This window comes from Acomys minous (genome assembly GCF_964271855.1).
Source record: "Acomys minous genome assembly, chromosome: 12".
Taxonomy (NCBI): Eukaryota; Metazoa; Chordata; class Mammalia; order Rodentia; family Muridae; genus Acomys; species Acomys minous.
The window spans coordinates 97,440,543-97,460,617 of record NC_140493.1 but is presented as its reverse complement, the minus strand read 5'-3'; the positions used below and the strand labels follow the sequence as shown (position 1 = coordinate 97,460,617).

At 50.6% G+C, this 20,075-nt stretch overlaps 1 protein-coding gene across 3 annotated transcripts in view; it reads left to right on the top strand.

The window, feature by feature from the left end:
* The window catches only part of MARCHF10 (membrane associated ring-CH-type finger 10), a 98,758-nt gene extending 78,683 nt beyond the window's left edge, over positions 1-20,075 (top strand). For all 3 annotated transcript variants that reach the window (XM_084748516.1, XM_084748514.1, XM_084748515.1), the window contains 4 exons: positions 945-1,054; positions 9,985-10,098; positions 16,687-16,729; positions 19,934-20,075. In XM_084748516.1, coding sequence (XP_084604642.1) covers positions 945-1,054; positions 9,985-10,098; positions 16,687-16,729; positions 19,934-19,989 — 323 coding nt within the window. In that variant the 3' untranslated portion in view covers positions 19,990-20,075. The remainder of the gene's footprint in view (positions 1-944; positions 1,055-9,984; positions 10,099-16,686; positions 16,730-19,933) is intronic.

Here is a 20,075-nt window from a genome sequence, read left to right as displayed (position 1 = left end):
GGGGCATACGCTTGCAAAGCCCTGATCACTAAACAGATGCAGGTGACTGATAATGTTTCCTAGTAAGAAACACTAACTAAATGCTGCAGCTGTACCAGAGGAACTATGTGGCACTTCTGTATCCCCAGAACAGCCATGGTGCTGCAAGCACAGGTCACATGTCCATGAGAACAGCAGTACAAGGAGCCTTCTCTTACCCCTTTTTCCAAAGGAGACTGACCTCAGGCTTCTGCGGGCCCCAGACACCCCTGTAAATAGAACCCTCATCTGGGCCCTTCTCTCTTTCTTGGGGTAGGAGCAAAGGTATATCTGGCAGCCAAGCCATTGGCTGAGGATACCGTCTGCTGTGGGTCTGACATTAATTTATTTATTGCAGAGCTATGTTAGGTCTTCGAGGGGTGAGGGAGGCTGTAGGTCCAACAGTCACTCCACTTGCAAAAGGCCAGTGTTAGAGAGGGTTGGCTTCCGTGTAGCAATTCCAGTTTTATGAACCATTATGTTTACATATTTAGATAGAAACAAGACCTGTTATTTAGACATCATGGAGATTTCACCTGCCTGAAGCTCAAATAACAAATGACCACAGGAGGAAAAAAGATGTCCAGGGCTCGGAGTCAAGGTCACTTTCTCCAGAAGATGCCTGACTTCAAATGAAAACCACTGAAGCTTGGAATTCATAACACACACAAGTTCAGTCTCAAAATAGCACCTGTCCAAAAATGCTGGCACAAACAGACTCAGGGTTGCATATAACCTAAAAGTGTGTGTGGTGTGTGTATCTACGTGGTGTGTGTATATATGTATATGTGGTGTGGGGTGTGTGTGTGTGTGTGTGTGTGTGTGTGTGTGTGTATGTGTGTAGGGTGTGTAAGTCTGTGTGTATGTGATGAAAGAACTTCTGAGAACTTATGACTCTTACATGTGGTTTTTACTCTTAATTCCAGGAGCAGACCTAAGCACTGTAAAAACCTGTGAGATGTGTAAGCAAGGCCTACTGGTCGACCTGGATGACTTCAACATGACCGAATTCTACCACAAGCACCAGCAATCCCGGGTAAGGCACATCACTGCCATTTTCTCCCTGGTCTAGAGTAGGCAGAGGCTCTAGAGAGGTGGCTCAGTGGTTGAGAGCACTTGCTGCTCTTCAAGAGGATCTGGGTTGGGTTCCTAGCACCCATAAGGTGGGTCACAACTGTCTGTGACTCCAGTTCCAAGGGATCCAATGCACTCTTCTGGCATGTGTGGGCATCAGACACACACACACACACACACACACACACACACACACACATGCACACACACACACACACATGCACACATTCATACACAAAAAATATATAAACAAATCTTTGATTATAAGTAAAGTAGGTTAGAAATACGAGCAGAAAGCAACTTGATCTCCCTAGTCTACTGGTTATAAAAAGCCCCAGTGTGATATGGATCCGGATCTATTTGGCTCACTTCTTTGAGAAGGTGTTGCCACTAAATTGGAACACTGGAGGACTGAGAAGTCTCCGCCATCCAGGGTTAACATCCACCTGCTCTTAGGGGGACACAGGGGAAGCTGGAGTCGCCGACTGAACCCATTGAAACAACAAGAAAGTCTGGGCAAGCTTCAGGTCCAAATTTGCTGAAGTAATTTAATAATAACAACCAAAAATAAACGCAAGGTCTTGGAGGAAACGGTCCCCAACTTAAATATCAAGTAAACCGGGGTAATGAGGACCAGCATTACCTAAAGCTAATAAGCATGAAATAAATGCTTACTGTGTGCTTTTTATCACCCAGGGAACTGGGGAGTGGGATAAGTGGAGAAAACTCTCCTGGGGCATTTGGAGTACATTGCTGAGAATGTGAAAAAGTTAATTAACCTCGGGTGGGAAGGTGATTTATGCCCAAGGAAAAAGTTAATCACTTAATTCTCAGGCAAACAACCTCTTTATTTAGACTATGCTCTCCAATAGAGAAGCAACAAGCCACACGTGGCTAATGAGAAGGAGGCTGGTTCTGCTAATCAATGCATGTTGTATATGATAAATACACAATAAATACTTGGTACAGAAAAGTAAACTATCACATAATTCTATGTTAAATTTATACTTCCTGCCCTGGCTAGTTTTATATCAACTTGACATACGCTAGAGTCAACTGAAAAGAAGGAACCTCAATTGAGTAAATGCCTCCACAAAATCCAGCTGTAGGGCATTTTCTTAATCAGTGATTGATGGGGGCAGCCCCAGCCCATGGTGGGTGGTGCTATCCCTGGGCTGGTGGTCACAGCAATAGAAACCCTAAGACATTTCCTTCACCTATTTTTCAATGCTATAGCAAAATGTGTGAGGCTGGGAAACTTTATTAAGAAAACAGGTTTAAGGCTACGGGGCCAGCGGCTGTCCGTGCTGAGCAAACACAAACATACACACAGAAAGCTTATTATACAGATATGTTCTTAGGTTCAAGGGCCCATATCTGACGATAGTCTGCTTGCTGGCGGATTCCTGAAGCAGGACATGGCATCTCATGAAAAGGGACAGGTGGTATGCACACATGTTCTGATCTTGGGGATGATCTTGCCTCTTCCTCCCCTCCCCCTCCCCCTCCTTCTCCTCCTCTTCCTCCTTCAGTCCACCAGGACTCAGTCATGGGTCTTTATCTTGATGTTGTTTTCTAAGCCTCTTCCCTCGCAAAGATCCTCTTAACATAGGGTTAGATTAGCTTTTCAGCTCTTTGTGGATTTTCAAGTTACTAGTGGTTTTTACTTAGCATAAGAAACAATTTGGGGGTGTAAAGATGGCTCAGTGGCTAAGAGTACTGGCTTCTCTTTCAGAGAACCCGGGTGCGATTCCTAGCACCCACATGGCAGCTCACAACCCTCTGTAACTTCAGTTCCAGGCCATCTGATGCCCTCTGCAGACACCAGGCATGGGGTACACAGACAGGCAAACACTCATACGTACAATAAAGAAGCAACAGGTTCTATTATGACGTTTTCATATACACGTGACTGTGCTTTGGTCATGTTCACACATACCCTTGTAGGAATCACAGAGGTCCTTGTGCTCACACATAAGCATTAAGGGAGCCTAGCATGTTAGCTCACAGGGTGGTTCTCTCAAGGGGCAGAATGCAATACCTGTTATCCACCTGAGAGGCTGGAGAAGAGGCACTTAATAGCCTGCTGACATTCGTGCTTTCTGCGGCTAGAGACAATTTTTTTTTTTGCATCACACCCTTATTGTAAACTTGGTTTTTTTTAAATCTATAGATCCTATCTTTATGAACTTTACAAAGTGTTTCAACATAGTCACATCTGACCTGTATTTAGCTTTGTTCCTCAAGGAGGTTTGTGTCTGCTTTGTTGGCACGTGAGACTGAGCTAACTAGCCCCTGAAAAGTTTTCACCAAATTGCCCTGTGCTTAAAATAAACCACTCATGGTCAGACTCCTGGAAGTTTGAACCAAGTGTGGCTATTGGGTCTTGTTGAGTCAAGGGGCTGGCTAACACCCCACTGTCTGAAGGTCATTCTGCTGGCTGTGAAGGTCACGGGAGCCCCTGTGTACCCTGAGCTGTCCTTTCTTCCCTCTCCTCTCGCCCATCCTGTCCTCTCCTCAGATAAGGTTCCCACCTTTGTACAGAGCGGGTGTTACTCAGCTTCCATTGCTATAAAGAAATCCCTGAAGCTTGTGTTTTGGCTCCTGCTCTGGAAGCTGCAGTCTAAGGTTGAGAGACCCCATTACTTTGGGTCTCTGGTGAGAGGAGCCTACTGTGCAGGAGTGTAGTGGAGCCAAGAAGCAGATGGAGAAAGCGGAAGAAACTGGCTCTCAGCACTCTCCTCGGAGAGCACCCACGCCTAAGGACTCCCTAGGATCTCCTTCCTAAAGGCTCCCACCTCCCAACACTGCCGCCCCGGGGACCAAACCTCTGACACACACACACCACAGCAGGAAGAGCCGCGGGGGAGCGCTGCTCTTCCAGAAGACCCCGGTTCAATTCCCCAGCACCCACAAGGTGGCTCCCAGCTGTCTGCTCATATGCCCTCTGCAGGCCACCATGGGCACTTCATGTATGCAGTGTACATACACACATGCAGGCGAAGCACTCGTACACATAAACGAATCTAAAAAGTCTTTTAAAAGCAAAGATTTATGCCAATGTCTCAGGAACCACATGAAAGTGGAACGAAATACTTAAAGGTCCTGCCAACCTGGAAATCCATACTCTGTAAAAAAATTGTCTTAAAAACTGGAAGCAAAATGGAGACTTTCTTAAAGAATTTATACCAAAAATAGAAGCCATATTCTGGGAGCAGCGAGATGTCTCATGGGTAAAGGTGCCTGCAGCACAAGGCTGACAACCTGAGTTCAATCCCCAGGACCCACTTGGTGGAAGGAGAAAACTGACTTCCAAAAGTGGTCTTTGCCTTCTTCCTATGCACCGACCGTGTTACACACTCCAGTGAGTAAATAAGTTAGTAAATGTCACATTGATGAGTTTGGATTATAGACCCCGCCCAGGCAGCTTAATACCCTTTCAGCAAACACTGAACTTGCCCGTGTGGATGCTTGGTATCGTGAGGGCTCCATGTATAGCAGGAGATGCCATCTGGGCCTGTGTAAGTATACTCTGATGGCCGGTCACACAGGAAAATTGCCTAGCAACACATTTTCCAGAATGTGTCCCTGTGCTTAAGCAACATATAGCTATAATTATACATTGAAATAATGTTTTAGATATACTGGGTTAATAAAATACCTTGTTCATATTAATTTCACTGGTTTTTAAAAAACTCACATGGCTGCTGTAATTTTCAAATTGCATATGTGGTTTGCATTTGTGCCTGGATTACTATTGTAATGCATTGTTCTGGTCTAGAGGCAGTCAATAATATTTATTATAAAATACAGTCAACAAATGTTTGTCACATGAGTCTAGTGCAGGATTACCATTATAACTTAAACCTACCCACCTTTATAACATTATCCAAAAAATTAACAACCACAATTGCAAAGCACATAATTTTAAAACTATAAAAACTGTTAACCCAAATGTCTCCCTTACAGGGAACTAAATTTGACTCTTATGTATTCAGACCTTTTTCTGCAAACATTTTGACAGCTACATAGTAGGTTTGGGACCAGCATGAGCTACAGAGACTCTGTCTTACAAAAACAACAACAACGCCGGGCATGGTGGCGCACTCCTTTAATCCCAGCACTTGGGAGGCAGAGTCAGGCGGATCTCTGTGAGTTCAAGGCCAGCCTGGTCAACAAATCTGTCCAGGACAGCCAAGGCTACACAGAGAAACCCTGTCTTGAAAAACAAAAACAAACCAACAACAAAGTCATGTAAAAATTCCCCATGGTTTACCACTCTGACGACAGCTTGTAACCTTCCTGTCCAAATGCTGATGCCCGGGTGTAACTCCAGAAGTTCCGCTGGCCTGGGATGCAGACAGGTGTCATTTGTTTTCAATTGTGGAAAAATATCCATAATATAAAAGGTTAATGGTCAAAGCTTTTATTGAGCACCTACTGTATGCCCCACACAGTGCTGGGATATACGGGAGTGCCCAAGACCAGGACTGTCTTCTAACAAAGAGCACAGAGGGGAGGGGGGCGCAGAGCCCGGGCTATGGAAAAGCTGAGGGTCACACCTGGGTCACCTGCACATTTGTTTGCTGAGTCCATGCTGTGCCCCAGGCACTGGGCCAGACACCAGGAGTCCAGGTGCAGAAGGGTGTCCACAGACCTCAGGCACAGCGTTCACCAAATCACACTTTTAGTTCTTGCCTCCCGCAGGATGTATTTGTTTTGCAAAATATCGAGGCCACCTGTGTTAGCTCAATTTACATAATGCCTGCAGGAAACAGGCAGAACAGAGGTCACCCGTCCCCTTTTATGAATTGGAGTCACCCTGGCACTGCACAGTTAAAATTGTATTGCTTTCCTAAAGTCACAGTGTCGGAGGGCCCTGGGCTGCCCATCTCACCCGAGGAACTACTCCCACTGCCTCCCAGAGGTGTGCCCCAGTCATGTTTGCCGTGGCACACAGGAGGATTGTGGTGGCCCTCTGCCAGTCATTTCTTTGTAGCACAGGCCTGACCTTGCTTCATCTCAGCCAAAGACAGATGCCCTTGGACCACGTCCAAGTACCCAATCACCATTAGACCCTGGGCTTCTCTGGAACACACCTAAGGTTTCATAAAAGGCTGAGCTTTGAGCTTCTGCCCTGTTAGCTAGATTCTCATTTTCTACAGCAGAGAAAATCTGTTTTTATTTTGCTTTTTTTGTTTGTTTGTTTTTGGTTTTTCAAGACAAGGTTACTCCGTGTAGCCTTGGCTGTCCTGGACTTGCTTTGTAGACCAGGCTGGCCTCGAACTCACAGAGATCTGCTTGCCTCTGCCTCCCTGAGTGTTGGGATTCCGAGCAAGTGAATCTCTTAACCACAGTGACTATCAAAGGAAGGGCAGGCTGGGTGGCTCACCTAGTAAAGATGCTTGTCTCTCAAAAGGGGCTCAGTTCCACCCCTGAAACCACACAAAGGTGGTAGGAAAGGGCTGCCTCTGCAGAGATTTCCTCTGACCGCTACCTGTGTCCATGCATACACACAGAGACACACACATACACACACACACACACACACACACACACACACACACACAGATAGGAGCTCGGGGGGAAAAGGGAATGGCTGGTGGGCAGAGAAGCTCTCAGAGCTCCTGTCCAGGGTGCCCCTTGTCCTAGGGTCCCCAACCTGACTGCAGGCTGGTGGCAAAGGGAACTCCGCACGAGAGGCAGAGGGTGATGTGACTGGGTCAAGGCTGGCACCAGTAAATAGCTCTACGAAGTGTAGCCCCCCAGGAACCCTGTGCACAGACTGTTGCAGTGGACAGAAGGGGTGACTCTAGGTCGCACGCCAACACGCCTCTGTGATTGGCCAGCAAAGCCCTTGTCAGCGGCTCATTATGCAAAGGGTATTTATGGTTTGAGTGACAGGTTCCCTCCCACGGAACTGAGAAGAGGCCAATCTACTAAAAGTGACTTTTCAAATTATCTGCAAGAAACATTAGCGGGTATTTTCCCATCTGCATGCCTCCAGGCCTCATTGAGCCATAAAAAGTAAATGATCTTCCTGAATGCTTTGACAAACTGGAGCATCACAAGCCGTTTTCTGGATGGTTGCTTTGTCATTTCGAGCCACAGAGTCGGCTTCGAAAGTCCCCCCCTCCCCCGCCCACCCACCCCCCACAACAGATAAAACCCTTTGGCATAGAAAGGGGCAAGGTTTGGTTGTAGTGGAGGACCTAAAAGGCATGCCAGGAAGGCTTCCTGGAGGAGGTGGCTTTGGATATAGTCCTGAAAGGAGGCAGCAAGCACCGACTTGTTGGAGTCGGGAAGAGGAATGCAAGGAGATGGATGAAACAGAAAATGTGAATTTAAAAAGCCAGATTCCAGCTTTGGGTAGAAGTCAGAGGCACTTGAGCACACACAGAGACAATCAAAGGCTAAAAATAGGAGCCTAAGTATTCTGGACCACTGAGTTTCAGCCTTGAAAGGCAGACAGAACAGAGGCCTCTCACAGTGACCTTGAGGCCACTTGTCACACCAAGAACCGGAGACGGCCAACTGCACAAGGAAGGGCACATCGATCCTTGCTCAGCTTCTGAGCTTTTCCTGACGGCCACTTGGTCCTGGGAGACCTGGGTTCTGGCCAGCCTCCTGAGCTGCCCTTGACCGCCAGGCCAGTGAAGCGCCGCAGCTGCAGGAAGATGAGGTGCCTGAGGTGGACGCCCTGTCACATCTGCGCTTTGTTAACCTGGGCACTGTCAACAGTTCTGACCCTTCCCAAGGATGCTGTAAAGCGCCCTGGCTTCTGCCTACCCCCCCCCCCCCCCCCCGGGGCTAGGTGGGTCCCTGAGCACGGGCTGACCCAGCCTGGAACACCACCACCCACGGGATTGGGGGGGGGGGACAGATGAGGGTGGTAGGGTGCCCCATCCCCCTCTTCTCCTTGCAGAGGGGAGTGCTCCAGGGAGGGATGACTCAGGAAGGGCCCTGCAGCACAGAGACATGGGCCGGATGTCCAGCCCTCCCATTGCAGCTCCTGCTCCAAGCAACAGGAAGAAGCAAGCACAGCCCACTTGCCGACAAACAGCAGAGGCATTTACAAGCACAAGATATGGAGTGCAAAACAGAGACCAGTGTTTAAGAGCCAGAGAGCAAATGCCTGGGACAAATGAGACTCACCAGGAAGGCTCCCACAGGAAGTGACGCCTCTGAAAACTGTAACAAAGTTATAGAGAAAGTGATAAAACAATTTTTAAAATATATGCATGAAGCCGGGTGTGGTAGCACACGCCTTTACTCCCAGCACTCAGGAGGCAAAGGCTGGTGGGTCACTGTGAGTTCGAGGCCAGCCTGGTCTACAAAGTGAGAGTCCAGGACAGCCAGGGATACACAGAAAAACCCTGTCTCAAAAACAAAAACAAAAACAAAAACAAAACAAACCATATATATATATGGAAACAACAGACCAAAGAAAGGCTGAGCAAAGGCCCCAAGGTCCCCAGCGCCAGCCAAGACCCTAGTTAGTTACCATGGGTAGGGAGGTAAATAGGACCAGACAAGCTGGAGGACGTGGTGAGATCATCGCTAAGGCTGTGAAAAGCTACACGGAACTGAGGTCCAGAGCCTGTTCTCTAGGCGAAAGAGGGTCTAGGAAAAGGGCGCGCACCCACCCATGTGGCAGGATTGTAAAGTGTGTCCTCTGAGAGCTTTACTGACCAAAACAGCACCAGTTACACAGCTACACACACACACACACACACACACACACACACACACACACACACACACACACACACACACGGGGTGGGGGTGGGGGGCAAGGGGAGAGAGAGAGGAAGGAGAGAGAAAGAGAGAGAGGAGGAGAGAGTGATGTCCAAACTGTTTCTGCCCAATCTGGTCTCACCATCTTCCCAGCCTGGGCCTAAGTTTTGTGAAAATCCCCAACACCGGGAGGGATGGGGGAAGGATTCATCAGACCCTACCCCTAGGAGAGGAGCTGTTGGCTGTTGGTGGCTGATCCAGGAGAGCCAGTTTTATTCAGGAGTGAGTGTGGCCCCGGTAGGAAGCCCCACGGATGGCCACACATCCATGCACATAAAATAGGACTAATTGGATTTGATGGGTTATAAGAGATAAATAATAAGAAAAGGCCATAATGTGGGAAAGCGGGAAGAGCCTGGGAGGATTAGTGGGAGGCTGGGGGGTGGCTATGAGCAAAATATAGCATATACGTGTATGAAATACTGAAAATAAATATTTTTTAAATGCAAAACAAACACCTACCGGCATACTCCAGTCACACCAGCAAGGAGAGAATTGTGCCCCCACCATGGCCTGTTTCTCTCTCTCTCTCTCTCTCTCTCTCTCTCTCTCTCTCTCTCTCTCTCTCTCTCTCTCTCTCTTTCTCTCTCATCTACACACACACACACACACACACCTTTCTGCATCAACACCCACCCCCACCCCCACCCCCACCCCACCCCCTGCCACCTGTCATCAAAACCATCTCCCTCCAATGTCGCACTTGACCAGCCTGCTTCTCGGCTTGGCCTCGGCCATAGCTGTCTGTGACCAGGGAGGGCGCTCTCCCTGACATGATGAGGCAGTCAGGTCCCACCAGCGAGCCCTGAGGCGCCCTGCCCTGTGTACCCCCACAGCACTGGGTTCTATGAAGTCTCTGGGATTCCGGGACTCAGCCTGGCCAAGTGGGACCTTCTCAGAGCCTCCTGCCCTGGGTAGCAGAGAGCAACAGGGGCCTAGCTGTGCTCTTCCACCCTGGGCCGCCTCCTTCCCTGGGTCCCAAAGGCAGGCCTTTCTCTAGACTTGGGCTTTCTGGCTTCCTCTTGGCTTGTTACCTGTGCCTGGACCGGGGTATATTTTGAAGATGAACTTCCGGGTTTTCTCTTCCGCTTGCAGGCACAGAGCGAGCTGATGAACTCGGGCTTGTACTTGGTGCTGCTGCTCCACTTGTATGAGCAGAGGTTTGCCGAACTCATGTCACTAAACTACAGACAGGCTTCCAGAGAGAGGGTAAGTCCCGCTCCAGGAGGAGCCAACGGCACGGCCCACAACACCAGGGATGCTGGTTCTTAGCCGTGCAATCTCTTGAAGTCCTCATGATCACTTGATGAGGTCCGGGACTGTCACTCGGTTAGGTCTAAGATTTAGTAGCCGCTAAGTGTATGTGCAGTGGCCTGTGGCCTTTGGCAGGCAGAATCACGTGACTGCTTACTGTCAAATGCAAGTAGTGATTAGGTAGTAGTCAGTGGTCACATAAGTGAAGCAGTCTCTAGGGAGACCCGCCCTGCCCCACCCCCGCCCCAAACAGAAGTGTGCAATAATGCTGTTGTTAAGTGTAAGTGTACACTCTGTGAGGGGGTGTGTGCTCTGTTCAAGCAAACGGAAGCTGTGCAAAAGCAGGGCATTCCACGCCGGAGAAGTAATGAGCAGCCACACTCTGAGATGTCAGTTCTGACTGTTGTTTTAGACCCCCGGGCACAATATGTGCTCTGTGTGTGTGTGTGTGTGTGTGTGTGTGTGTGTGTGTGTGTCCACGCGTGCATGCGTGCGCTCGAGCCCTTGGGGACTTCCCACTTCATCACATGGCTTCCTATGGCCACATGACACAAGAACCCTGTGTTAAAAGGAGACTCACCCAGTCATGGCAGGGGCTGACTGCACCGCCAGTGTTGGGGGGCTCCCAGGACACCCCTGGAGGCCTTGCCCTTGACCTCTGTTCATGTCGGGGCGTGACAGGAGGGCTAGCCAGCGTGGAACAAGCCAATTCCAGCCCTGAACCCCTCCTTCTGTTTGCTCCCTTCTCTCTCCTCTTCGTCTCCTTTCTCTGCTTTCCTCCTCCTCAGGTGGAGGGAAGTGCAGACATCCCCCAACACCATCACTGGCTGGAGGCTGGAGTGCAGCCTTTCCTGACACCTCACACTGGATTCAGGGCCCTTACTCCCCAGCTCAGGAGGCAGGAGCAGATGGAAGTCTGAGTTCAAGGCCAGCATGGTCTACATAGTAACGCCCTATTACAAAATCAAAACAGTAAAAGCCATGCTGTGTGGTGGGCCTGGGAGTGCAGCTTAGTTGATCGAGCGCTTGTCTCGCCTGCAAGAAGCTCTGGGTTTGGTCCCCAGAGCCACACAAGCCAGGACTGGTGACACACGCCAGCATTTTGGAGACAGAAGCAGGAGGGTCAGACATCTTTAGGTTACATAGCCACTTCAAGGTCGGCCTAGGACGTGAGATCCTGTCTCTAAAGGAGAAAATGCTGAATTCAAACCACTGCTCACAGGAATTATAGACCCATTTCTCCTTTTTTTTTTTCCCCTAGATTAAGTTTTTCCCTTAGACCCTGAGTGCTCAATGACAAAAACAGGCTGGGTGTCTGCCAGCCTATCTTTGGAGTAATCTCACCCTCTCCGTGACCTGGGCCTGCCTGCCCTTCCTTAACTTCCCCATGGTTTTAATGCAGAGACAAATTCTTCATAAAAATACTTAAAAAAAAAAGGGGGGGGGGAAGTAGCAGAAGCAGGAAATGACCCTCTGTTAATATTTCTGTAACTTTATTTTCATAATCCCAAATCTTTTAAAGAACTTTTTATTACACACGGAACTTCAAAGCATCCGGGTTGCTGTGGGTTACAGATGGCCAGCAAACACAAGCAACATCATCATCCAGTGGGGCTATAAAGCAAACATGCAAAGACCAAACTGTACAGTCTGGTGGCTGAAAAATCAAGGCCCTACAGCATTGCCTCTCAGGAAACTTCTGGCAAATCTGTTCTGGAAAAGGAGTAAGCTGGGCCAAAGGCAAGCTGGGAACCAGGGCGGAAGGGACCAGAAAGGACCAAGCAGCACTCCTCTTGTCACCAGCTCACATTTAACTTGGGAAACCCTGAAATGCATCTCACCCACTCCAAGCACGAGGCAGTAACTGGTTATAAATAGGCAGTGAAGAGGCTTCCACAGGGGCTGGAGAGATGACTCAGCCATTAAGAGTTCCTGCTGTTCCTGCAGGGAACCTGTGCATGCCCACATCACGGGCCTCTCAACAGCCTGTAACTCCCGCTTTAGGAGACCCACGCCCTCTTCTGGCCTTCATAGTCACTGCACTCACACGTACATACCCATAAACGGACACAGACATGTCCATCATTCAAAAGAATCCTTTTTTTTGTTGTTTTTTGTTTGTTTGTTTGTTTGTTTGTTTGTTTGAGATAGGGTTTCTCTGTGTAGCCTTGGCTGTCCTAGACTCACTTTGTAGACTAGGCTGGCCTCAAACTCACAGAGATCCACCTGCCTCTGCCTCCTGAGTTAATCTTAAAAAAAAAAAAAAAGAAAGAAAGAAAGAAAAAGAAAAGAAACACCCACATGAAAGCAGGAAGACAGTAGACAGTGTCAAATGGATACTCTTGTGGATTTTTATCCCAGGACTTGCAGAGCCCGAGGGTAGCATTTGGCAAAAGTGATGCCCTAACTTGGAAGAGAAACCTCCCTCCTTTGCTAGCTGCACCAGGGAAGTGATACCTCTTGTCTGTGTCTCATGAAGAGCCCGTGATAAATGCTGTCAGTGGGGTGGCTGCCATTTCCTCACTCTACCCTGCACTGTGCCGAACCAGGGACTGAGGTGAAAGGCTGGTCACTTCCCTGTCCTTGTGATAAAACACTGAAATAAGGATTTATTTTGGAGCATAGTTTGAGGGGACAGACATCCAACACAGCAGGGAAAGTGAGGCGGGGAGACCAGCTTGTCTATGGTGGCAGGGTCATGAGGAAACCCACTCACACCTCAGCTGACCAGACAGCACAGAGATGAATGTTGCCTTTCTCCTTTGATTTTTTTTTTCTTCTTCTTCTTTTGAGACAAGAGCTTTCTATGTATCCCCAGCTGGCCTGGAGTCAGTATGTAGACCAACCAGGCTGGCTTTTGACCTCACAAATCTGTCTGCTTCTCCTTCTCTAAGAGTACTCTGGGAGTAAAGGTATGTGTCACCATGCCTGGCTTCTTGTATTCTTGGGAGCCATGGGCTTCTTGTATTCTTGGGAGCCATGGGATGCTCCACTCACATTCAGCGTGGGTCTTCCCCCCTCACTTCTCTCTGGAGAAGCCCTCACAGACATAGATGGTGCACCTCATCACCACCCTACCTGTTTCTTTCTTTCTCTCTTTAAAAAATAAATAAATACACACACACACACACACAGACCAGAAGAGGGTATTTATTTATTTATTATTTATCTATGTACAGACCAGAAAAGGGTACCAGACCTCATTATAGATGGCTGTGAGCCACCATGTGGTTGCTGGGAACTGAACTCAGGACCTCTGGAAGAGCAGTCAGTGCTCTTAACCTCTGAGCCATCTTTCCAGCTCCCTAGGTGTTTCTTAATGCCATCAAGCCAACAATGGAAGCTAACACTCACAGATGGGACTCAATCAAAGAAAGTGACCGTATGACCTGATACGATGCCGCGATGCCTCTTCTCTCTTGAGGCGCTTACGGTCAAGCTAAGGGACAAAATTCACATCTATCAACCCAAATACTAATACCTGGAAAACAGCATATGGGCAGGAGAAGCCACAGGGCCAGCCAGTGAGCACACAGAGACTGTGAAAGCATTACCACACCTTCCCTAGCTGGGACTTGCTGGGTCCCTAGTGGTCCCAACAAGAGACAGTTTCTGTGCTATTTGACGATAAAGCCAGGCCTCCTAAACCTGTCTCTTACTTAGACACAGGGTGCCTCACGGGTGGCTGCAGACCATGTAGTGGGCATTGTGGATTCCAGGGACACTGGGTGCCAAATAAAGCTACCGTGAGGTATCTGCTTATTCTTTATAACTTGAGCACGGAACCACAGTTCTCCAGGGCCTGGAAAATGTCTGCTACGTAACAGACGCTGAGTCGGGCTTCACAGCCCAAGGATTTCCTCACTCAGAATCTACTTCTTTCAAGTAGCAAGTATTGAGTCTCGTTTTAGAGAAAGGGACAGTACAAATTTGTAGAGAGAAGTCAAGGTATACTCGTTTATCCTGCACATCTGCTGTGCGCTAGGTCCTAAATGGTATCCTGGGAAGACGGTGATGCTGTAGACAAATGCTGCCTACGAGCGGCTCAGCATCTACAGAGAGAGAACACATGGAGCTGGAGAGACAGCTCGGCTGTTAAGATGGAGCGCTACCCTTGCAGAGGACTGAGTTTGGCCGCCAGCATCCACTTTGGGTGGCTCAGAGTCACCTGGAAATCCAGCTATAGGGGATCTGACACCCTCTTCTGGCTTCCAAGGGCACCTGCATTCATGTGTAGACACTCTCATACACACACACACACACACACACACACACACACTTAAAAAGTAAAACAAATAGCCAGGCATGGTGGTGCACGCCTTTAATCTCAGCACTCTGGAGGCAGAGGGAGGTGGATCCCTGTGAGTTTGAGGCCAGCCTGGTCTACAAAGTGAGTCCAGGACAGCCAAGATAATAGAGAAACCCTGCCTTGAAAAACAAAACAAAAAACACCCAAAATATTTAAATAAATGAAATAATTGAGAACACACGTGTGTAGCCAAGGGGATCCCAAGCCTGTGTGTGTGTGGTGATAGAAGACTGAACTGGATGAGGAGAGCCGACTCTCCAGCTGCTGGGGAAGCCTGGCCTTGGACCTAGCAGGGTGTGCCCTTTGCCCTTTGCCCTTTGCCCTTGCTGTTTTAACAATGTCGCTTGTCATTACGGCTTTTGTCAGCTGACTCACAAATGAGATGATGCCTAGACTCTTGGATCTTGACGAGTGTGGCAGATGGCCTGAGGTGGGTGGGGTGGGAAAGTATATTCAGCACAGGAGACAGAGAGGCACGGAGCCACAGAAAACTCCCCACGGTCCGAGAGTATCAAGAAGCCGAGTGGCAGGGGCTGGCAGGAAATGAGCCTGAGGTGTAGGCAGGATGCAGGGCTGGAAGGCAGAGGTGTGGCTCCGGAGGCTACTGGACAGTGTCCAACCTGGGATTGACATCCTGGTATTTGGGTGATAAGTGTGGTGGACACCTGGAGGGTAGGTAGGAAGAAACCAGCTGAGTGGCTGATTCAGTGGCATAAAGAGATAAGAAGCCCAGCAGAGAGAGCACGGGTGATAAACAGTTTTCTCCTCCTCCTCCCTCCCCAACCGTGATGTGTGTGTGTATGTGCGTGTGCGCGTGCGTGTGCGTGTGTGTGTGCGTGTGTGTGTGTGTGTGTGTGTACATGCATAGAGGAAGGACGCACTGATGTTATTCTACGAAGATGCCCAGCAGAAAGCTGGCCCTTCCTTTCTTCACGTCAGGAACCTGTGGCAGGAGCATCTCCAGGGACCACGGGACCCCAGCCGCCTTGGCTGCTGCTGCCTAGCTCGCTCCCTAGTCTGATGGGGCACAGTCTGGCCTGGATGGGGAAGCTAAATGGACTTTCCCTTTTCACACATTTCCCTTTCCCACCCGCATGGGACCGTCCAATATTGAGAGTCCCCTAGGACCCCCATCATGGCCTTCCTCCTGGTATGACTCTTAGACAGTGCCCTCCTATGTCCTCTGCCCCAGGTTAATAGTAAAAGTGCCAGGTTAGTGGCAGAAGTCGGGGGCACAGTGGCTCAGCCCATTCCTGCCTCAACTCACCATCTCCACTTACGGCTCTTTCTACAAAATCAGAAGCTCAAGGAGTCAAATCTACCCAAAACATGGGAAAACACATTTGGCCCACAGTCTCTGATCACCAGGACAAGGGACTCCTGGTGACATGTGAGGGTTGGTCAGATAGACATGAGCACCTGGCAGAGAATTCCGGGGGGGCAGGGTGAGGTTGCCTCCACTGCCCAGAGCATGCGGCAGTGGAGGTCAGCATAGCTCTGATGTATAATCCACAGGTAACCAGGGCCTGCTCCTCTGGACAGAACCCCACCCCTCTGCTGGCTCTGTCTTGGGCACAGAAAGGAGCCTGTGGACCAGTGCCGTCTCCGCCCAGCCAGGGAGCCGCCCAGTAACCCTGGCCAGCGCTCCTTGTTTTGTCCCCAGCTTGTCACAAAGTCCCCGTTCTTCCCAGGAAAATAGCACCAGGCCCTTTGCAGCAGGGCCACCTCCCCGCAGCCTGGCAAAATGGGCTCCTACGGAGGACACAGCATTCCTTATTGTGGCATAAAATGTCATAAAGGCAGAACAAAGACAGCCCAGGGCCTGGATGGGTCGGCAGCTTCCTGCGGAGCAGAGAATACAAGCGATTGTTTAAAAGCCAGTGGTGAGGCAAGTGGCCAATTAGCACAGCCTTCCTGCCCAGAGCCTGTAAATCGTGCCGGGACCATCAGAAAGGGATTCTGTTGTTCAGATCAATTGCTGAAAGGAAGCAAGCCTGTTCACGCTGCCAAATATAGAAGCCCCAAAACAGCAAAGGTGACCTGGGTTATGGCTGTGCTGTCCTTGGGACAAGCTGAGCTCCGCTGGTGCAGAACACCTGCCCTAATCCTGAGCGCCTCGGCGAGAGAGAGACACACGCAAGGAGTTCTGGGACATCCTGAGAGCAGGAACTTACACTTCTGTTCACAGCTGCGTTGTAAGAGCGATTCATGTCTCATTGTCTTCTCTCTCATAGTTGTCAAGAAATTACCCACAACCCAGACCGGAAGAAAATGAAAGTAGGTTTGGGGGTCCATCCTATCCTGCTCCTTTTTAAGGGTGTCTGTCCCCATGTTGAACCTAAATCTGTGGAAGGAAGTCATGACCACCACCCAGAAGCAAAAATAACCCCACAAAGCTTGGGAAACTCTAGCCTTAGCTAAAAGCCAATCAGGGACACTGGGTGTGGGTCAGATAAGAATTTTAATTCATCCTGAAAGCAAGGAAAAGGGTCAACTAGGAGGAAGAGGGTGCTTTCCTCGCCGGATCCTCTGGTATCCAGCATTGATAAAAGCGGTTTGGGTTTGGTTTTTTTGTTTTGTTTTTTTTTTTTTCCCAGCTTGGATCCTGCCTGGGATTTTCCTTCCCGATCCTAAAAGCAGGCTGGTTAGCCATTACCAAAGAAAGAGCGGTCCTTTGACAAGTGTTTTGATTGTATTTTGATGCCACTGAACACCATCAAGTGGGTCTGTTGGATTCAGAGCCAACAGGTCTCCAGCCTCCTTCAAACAGGTTCCGTAGAGATTCCCCCTGGAGAAAATGAGCCTAATTACAGCGGAGGGCTCAGACACAAGCCTCAAGGAAGACTATCCACAGAGAGAAAAGTGTCTCAGGGAATTGGAGGGATGGGACAACTGTGTCTCTCTGGATACTTCTGAGGAGAAAATTTACAACAGCCTGCCCTGCTGTAAAAGCTTTAGGAGAGTGATGCCCACGCTGGCATCGACAATCTCGAGAACTTACCCTAAACACAGGTTCCTGGGTCCTCCCACAGACTCCACTCTCTCCTTGGGTGGGGCTCCGGAATGTGTCTTTACAGCCCCACCACCACCACCGATAAGGTTGATGCAGCCCATTGCAGGGATGCTTTGTGGACCCCGCCCCTGCCCCCACAAATAAATACCTGACCAGAAGAGGCATTGCACCAGTCCAGAGCTCCCCGGGGTGGAGCCCGGACCGCAACCCTAGGGAAGCCAGCTTGCTATTCCAGGCACGCAGTCCTAAGGAGCCAGGCTCACGGCACTCAGGGATGAGGAAGGCCCTTTCTTCTCAATACAAAAGGAGCTCCTGGAGCCCCAATCCCTGTGCTATTGCGGGGTCCAGGACAGCCTGCCAGACGGACTGGCCCCTACTGGAGCGAGACCCCAGGGATGCTGGCTAGCTGTCCCCAAACCTCGGCCTTGCCGCCTAGGTGCAGCTGGGAGTGTCTAAAAGACCTTTGTGTCACCGCACGCACGCACCGCCTCCCAAAGACTGCACCTCAGCCAAGCGTCCGAGCACGGGCTCTCAGTTTGGCTTCAGCGAGGGCCTACAGGGAGGTGCCAGCCAGCGGGGCTTGGTCCCCAGCTGGGAGACCTGCAGAGGGTCCTGTCGCCCTGGCCCCGCCCCACCTTGGAGGCGCCCAGAGCGCTACACAGTTCGGAACCTGCAGCGCCGGGCGCGTCCGAGAGGGTTCGGCTGGACAGGGGCGCCCCCTAGTGCCCTTTGCGACAGCTGTGTCTTGCAGCCTGCGAGGACTCCCAAAGACCTAGGGTTGGTGCACAGGACCGGAAGGGCAGCCTTGACTTCTAAACCTGCGTCACAGGAGGCTGCTCTCCCTTGGAGAGTGTAAGAGCATCCCTAGGGGATGCTTAGAAAGGAATGTCCGCCCATGCCGATTGCTGCGAGTTCCAGAGCAGCCTGCATTGTATGGTGAAGTCCAGGTCCAACAACACCACCAACAAAAAAACGAGTCTCCACCAAGAAGGAAGGCTATTTGCTTTCCCTCCCCATCGCTCCCGTGCAGATGCTCCCTCTACTGTCTGCCACTCATTTGCTATCGCAGCTGGGAGCTGGCCCAGCTCCAGAATCGTAGGGCCGTGGGGCAGCTGGTTCTCTTCTGGAAATACAGGCCGGGTTCCCTCTACCTGCCCACAGCCCTGTACACTCCTCAGTCACTGGTAGGGAGGGGAGAGTGAGCCCAGGCTGTGGAGAGCCCAGGACAGAGGGACTAACACTAACACTAACTGTCCTCAATGGCTGACCACTGGCAGCCCTTACCCGCCCTGTCTTTGTACCAAAGCCACTGTCAAGACATCCGAAGTACAGGCAGGGGAGGCCAGCCCTCTCCGGGCCATATTCTTCTTTGGCCCCTACAACCTGGCATGACTCACCCGGTTGGCAGCATTTGGTTAATCTGGCCTGCCAGCACTGAGTCACAGCTGTGACCTGCCACCCCAGTTCAATCCAGGTAAACACAGAGGGAAAGGACAGGACATCAGGGCACACAGGGTGGCACAAATGATGCCAGCCGTCTTGTGGCCCTGTGCTGCCTAGTCAGCCCCTGCACACCTTTCCCCTGGACAAACCACGGGTCATCTCAGGATCTAACGGGCGAGCCAACCCGTTAGAGGGCTCTGACCCAGCGTCTCTGACAGCTGCTTCCCAGCTGGCACAGATGACCAGCACCGTAGCCAAGACTAAGGCCAGGGAGCGGGCACAACCACCTGCTGATATGGCATACAGGTGATGAGCAGAGGGCCAGACAAGCCGGAAGGGCCAGCTGAGCGTGAGCCCAGCCTTTGGGGAAAGTGCTACATGGTGAGGGAGCTGGGACTCGAGCCTGGCTAGGGCTCCCAGAAGCAGTGGATGTGAATGGTCAGGTGTTACAGGTCCTGTTCCTTGCACCTCTGCTACTGTGATAAAGTGGGGTTTTTTGTTTTGTTTTGTTTTTTTAAACATAGGCTGGGAACACTTCCTCAAACCAAGACAAAAAGGCGCATTGAGAACAAGGGTTTCCCTAAGAGTAAGGGGAACCCGTCTGCTGTTCAACTTGCTGTACTTGGACCCTTCCACCACCGGCAATGCGACCTGCCCTGCTCCTTGTCATCACACCGCCCCCTCCCCCCCCATACCCCCAATCATGTTAGGCAGTAGCATTAACTTGGAAGCACCATCCAAGAGAAGGCAAGGGCTTTACCAGCTATTCAGCAAACTCTAGAACAGCCTGCAGCCCAGCTGTCCCTGCCCCAGCTGGAGCCCCAGTTCAGGCGGTCTAGAGATTTCCCCAGCCCCCGATTAAAGGGTCTGTCCCCCAATACTGTTCCAGGCACCATGTCCATGTGTGTGGCTGGCCACTGGGGCGGGGGGGGGGGGGCCGCGGGGAGCAGAGAAAGGGCAGTGGTGCCATGCCCCGCGTGGCAGATCCTGAGGTCTGCAGCCTGAGAGACGGTCTTGCTTTCTAGGTTCCGAGTCGGGAGATGGTAACGACAGCAACGGTTACCCAGGCCGGGTCATCTAGCAAGGGAGCTGGTCGTGGAGGGCAGCAGAGACCTCTCCACCCAGATGCCCTTTCTGTGGTCCCCTGTGCCTCCCTCCCTCCCTCCC